Genomic DNA, 4930 nt, shown 5'->3' with positions numbered 1-4930 from the left:
CAGCTTCCGCCAGCCAGCTAATGAGGAGCTGTCAGTGCAATTAGAAAGCTGGCAGAGAGAGAAATGGCTCACTTTTATACAGCCATCTGCCCTGACTGTTAAACCTCTCTCTGTGTCTCTTTCTAATTACAGAGGGAGGGAGGAACGAGCTCTTGCATTTAAACACTCGTACTGTGAATTCACTCCTGACAGTTCACTTCATCACGAACGCCAGTCGGATGTGAAGAGTTGTAATGTTTTAACAAAACCGCACCGTTAAAAACAGCCACCTTGCGTTATACTGTCTGCAATTATCATAACACACTCCCTCAAATCACTGGGAATCTTATAAACAATTTACTCTAGCTGAGCAACAAAAGTGGAGGAAAGTACATGCAGAGAAGAATATAATAGATCAGTGGTTCTCAAGCAGTGGGTCGTGACCCAAAAATGGGCAAGTCTGTTCTGATAGGGGCAAACAATGCTTGTATAGCAATAATAAAATCTAACATCATGCATAGTTATTACAGCAAAAATAAATAGTCTTTTCCACATTTCCTATTTATGGTGCAACTTTGCAGACGCTAATCAAATTAGCAGATGCCAACATAGACAGTCTAAATGACATGTTCTCATATAAAAAAGAAAAAAAAGACATGAATAAATCTATGCAAGGTGAAAACTGTTTATGAATTTAAAACAATTATCGTACTGTGTTGCATACTGAAGCAAAACCACCGTGATAGATCATTTATGATTGACTGATATTATTAAGTTAGACTCAAAATGTACATGTTGTAAATTAAAAACAGAGTTTAGTCTGAATTTTTGGCATTTGAGCTGTACGTGTAGGTGTTTCAGGGAAACAATGAATGCCAGTGGTTTAAACATTCCCACCTGTGCATCCAGACAAACGCATTCAGCCCACAGGCTCTGTGAACGCACAAACTTAACAACACATGCCTGATTTAATCTGTGCAGGAAACTGAACTAATTACCCAATATTGTGTGATACATAATATTGTATCTTGTAGAATTAAACCTAAATGCGTCCTTCAAACATAATACTGTAAACCTCTAAACTGTACAAAATGCTTCAGTCCTTTAAGTGGTAACAGCTAAAATAACAGTTTTTTTTTTTCAGTCAAATGTAATTTTTAATATTACTGAATCAACCATAACAGGTTATCCAAACAAAAGTAATATTTCGGGTCAGATAAGGTAGAAATAGTACCTTAAATAATTGTGCAGATCCAATTTTTAAGGTTAAATGTTAAAAATTAAGAAGAAGAAAAAAGAGAGAAAAAGGCATTGTTGATAAAATCTAAGATTGTCTCTTAACAGAAAAAAAGATTACTGGAATATGTTTTACAAGAAAATATATTTCTGCTTTCTACTTCAAAATTTCACATTCAATTCAGTGTGTTCGTTTTGTAATTATTTGTGTAATTTACTTGCAATTTCTCAGTGAAAACTGTTAAATCCTACACCAACTTTTTTCAGTGCTTGCACTACTGGCACAAAATCTAATTTTTGATCTATAATTTCACCTCTCATCACTAGCCAAACACAATTTCACTTTCAACAGCACCCCTCTAATATTTTAGTTATGAATAATGAATGCAAATATCCATAAGTATCCATGACTATGAATATGAAGCTCAGCTTCGCTTTCAGAAACATCTTTCAAAATGACCAACCATGCATAATTAAACCATGTGAATCATATTAATGAAATCAACCAGACCCGTATGCCAACTCCAGACAAGAAAGCATCAATAAACTTTAACATCTGCTTTTCTAAGCTTCCTCAATCATTGTCTGATTTCCCCCTTTCCCAGAATCCCCATCAGCAGCAGAACCAGAAGGTGACTGACCTTTATACGAGAGTTTGAGTCGGGGTACGTTGTTCTTGATCCTCTGAGCGTCCGTTCCTCTCTCCGGCACACCGAGCGTCCACAGCAGCAGTACAATCCCCCACAGGTAGTCCATTTTCACCCCTGCCTGTGTGCAGTCCACTGGCCTCTGGTAAACACGGTTTCGTTCAGCAATCCAGTCCTTTGGAACGCCACCTGAGGATGGAGCAGGTGTGTCTGTGTGTTAAATAAGTCACACAACGTTCACATTTCTCCTGGTGAAGCAGTCACAGCCTCAGGAGAGGACCACGAGTGTCCACACCACTCACTGTCTCACTTTAAAGTGTGTTCCTGTGGTTGTTTATCTCCTAGATGCTGTGCGCTCTTCCTCTCTGACTGTTTTAAATAGTAACACAGTTGAGACTAGACTCAACTAAATCTCGGTGAAGCCCTAGGCACTTCTCTCTCTCTCTCTTTGCAAAAGCTCAACGCACACACGGCCACAGCGCAAGACTGAGAGAGAGCGGAGCCAGCTCAGAAAGACTGTGAGTGAGAGAGAGAGAGAGAGAGAGAGCGAGAGGAAAGGGGAGGGCTGTGCTTCCAGCAGAAGATCCTCTAGGTAGACTTTTTTCCTACTTCCACATCCCACACACACTGTCAAAGTTGCACTCACTCTACAAGAATCATTCTGACATTGGAGGGCATGTGTGGTGTGGTAGATATTTCCTAACCTCACTGTCCTGGTTTCCCAATGTTTATTTTGCTCTATATCTAACGCAAGAACAGACTTTATGTCCTACTCGGGACATTAGGAAGTTGTCCCTTCCTGTCCATTTCTCGCACTGTTCTCTGCCGCCCAGGAGTCTGAAAACACTCGTCAAACTCCACCCTCACACCAGACGTTTATTTTTAGCACGTCTCCCCGTGTGAGGTGAAGGCGTGTGGCAGGAAGGATGATATTCCATGTTTAAAGAAAGGCTGGTCAGGACACTTATAAAGTTAAAGGGATAGTTCATCATTTAATCGCATATCAGTTATTTACACTGTCAATATACAAAAGTAGCCTATCGTAAAACTGGTGCATCAAACTTGTGTGCTTTATTTGTGTGAAGAACAGACTGAATTGAGCTCTGATGGAGCTCATAAATCGTAATTGACGTGGCACAATCACGTCAAACTATTTTATTTATTAATTTTTTTTATTATACTTTTATTTAACAAGGATGCATTAAATTGATCAACAGTGACAGTAAATAAGACATTTATAATGTTGCTAAAGATTTATTTCAAATAAACGCTGTTCTATTCATTAAAGAATCCTGAAAAAAAAAAATGCATCACGGTTTGCTCAAAAATATTAAGCAGCACAACTGTTTTGTGATGTTTGCTGAGCACAATTTAGCATATTATACTGATTTCTGAAGGATCATGTGACACTGAAGACTGGAGTAATGATGCTGAAGATTCAGCTTTGCATCACAGGAATAAACTACATTTTAAAATGTAATAGAAAACAGTTTTTTAAAGTTTTATTACAAATATTTCACAATATTGCTGTTTTTACTGAATAAATGCAGCCTTGGGGAGCATAAGAAACATTTGAAAGGTAGTATTAATATATAAAAATAAAAAATATATATAAATATAAATTCACATTATTTCCTGTGTAGAAGAGTGGATACCATCTTATTTCATATTTCGCAGAATAAATAAAATAACATATTCAAGGATAACATGAGGGGTGAGCAAATAATGACAACATTTTCATTTGTTCCTTCAAGTATAACTAACATTACAGAGCTAAATAAGTTAAAGGGGGGATAACACACACAGTTTCACCCAATCTCATGTTAATCTTGAGTACCTATAGAGTAGTACTGCATCCTTCATATCTCCAAAAAGTCTTTAGTTTTATCATATTTATAAAAGAAAGATACAGCTTTACGATTCTCTCCGAAAACAGCCGAGCTCCTGGAGGCGCGCCGTGGGCGGAGCTAAAGAGTGACGAGCACTTGAGCGCCGATTCCCAACAAAACACAGACATTTGATGCCGTTTCACTTACCGTCTGCAGTTCGGAATCATGACCTGGATCTTTTATAACAGAGACTGCTCCATCTTTCAGTATAAAATTATGTGCAAATCCAGCGTTGAACTGGGTCTTGTTTATAAAACGTCAACAAACACACTTGCGAAACTCCGTTGCTCAAATGCCCATATAAGGAATTTCACACTTCATGACGTCATGAAGAACCATGATCGAAAAAGACTTTCCGAAACTTGTCTTAATTCATCTCCTATGTTAAATTTGTTTTGTTCTGACTTTGACTTTTATATTTCTTCAATAAGACTGTTAAAAAAACAAAAAGTCTGTGAAATGTTTAAAATACTATGATACACTCTTCAATCCCCCTGGTACTTTGTAATATCCTTATTCGTTGAAATTGAATGTGAGCTATGGCTGTATCCGAAATCGCCCCCTATACCCTAATTCACTAATCCCTACATTTGGTCACTTATTCAGTTCACTTGAAGGAGTGAATGAAAACGAGTGAGTGAATTCGGACACCGAGTGCACCGGAAGGACTGCCGTTTTTGCATAGTTTGTGCTGACGTTTAATAATCATTTAAAACTGGCAGCTCCAGTAGTAAGATTAAAGGATTTATCTTGAACTCTGTCATGGAAATTATGTATAGACTCTGGTTAAATAATTTAATAATCAATTTACAATGAATTTGTACCTGTGTTATATTACGCTTGTATGCTGTGGACGAGCGCGAGTTGTAAAATGAATGGATGGATGCTTCAGCTGCGGGCACAGTCTTCTGGCGAGACGTGCGACTCTCACAGTGCATTATGGGGATTCTCTAGCCGTTGAGTGTACATCGGTCATACACTCGTTATTGCTTTGCATTGTGGGATTGAATGAGTGTACTCGAGAACGTCCACTATGGTTTCGGACACCACTAAAAATGTCTGTCCCCTCAAATAGTGTATGCCTTTTTTTATTTATTATTTTGTTTATATTTTCAATTGTTATTATTTGTATGTTCCTTTTTTCTGCAAAAAAATTAAAAACAAAAAACTTTCAGAAAC

The 4930-nt window shown here is 37.7% G+C and overlaps 1 protein-coding gene across 2 annotated transcripts in view; it reads right to left on the bottom strand.

The window, feature by feature from the left end:
• sema3ab (sema domain, immunoglobulin domain (Ig), short basic domain, secreted, (semaphorin) 3Ab) overlaps window positions 1-2344 on the bottom strand; it is a 36810-nt gene extending 34466 nt beyond the window's left edge. Inside the window, exons 1-2 of one of the 2 annotated variants that reach the window (XM_016456467.1) lie at window positions 2173-2344; window positions 1857-2051 (exon numbers count right to left, since the gene is read on the bottom strand). In XM_016456467.1, the coding sequence (XP_016311953.1) occupies window positions 1857-1971 (115 nt within the window). In that variant the 5' untranslated portion in view covers window positions 1972-2051; window positions 2173-2344. Of the gene's footprint in view, window positions 1-1856 lie in introns of both variants that reach the window. The other variant, XM_016456466.1, reaches the window with a different exon arrangement.
• Between the last annotated feature and the right edge of the window lie 2586 nt (window positions 2345-4930).

The sequence above is a fragment of the Sinocyclocheilus anshuiensis genome, unplaced genomic scaffold (genome assembly GCF_001515605.1).
Source record: "Sinocyclocheilus anshuiensis isolate Anshui unplaced genomic scaffold, SAMN03320099.WGS_v1.1 scaffold679, whole genome shotgun sequence".
Lineage (NCBI taxonomy): Eukaryota > Metazoa > Chordata > Actinopteri > Cypriniformes > Cyprinidae > Sinocyclocheilus > Sinocyclocheilus anshuiensis.
This window is presented reverse-complemented; position numbering and strand designations above follow the sequence as displayed.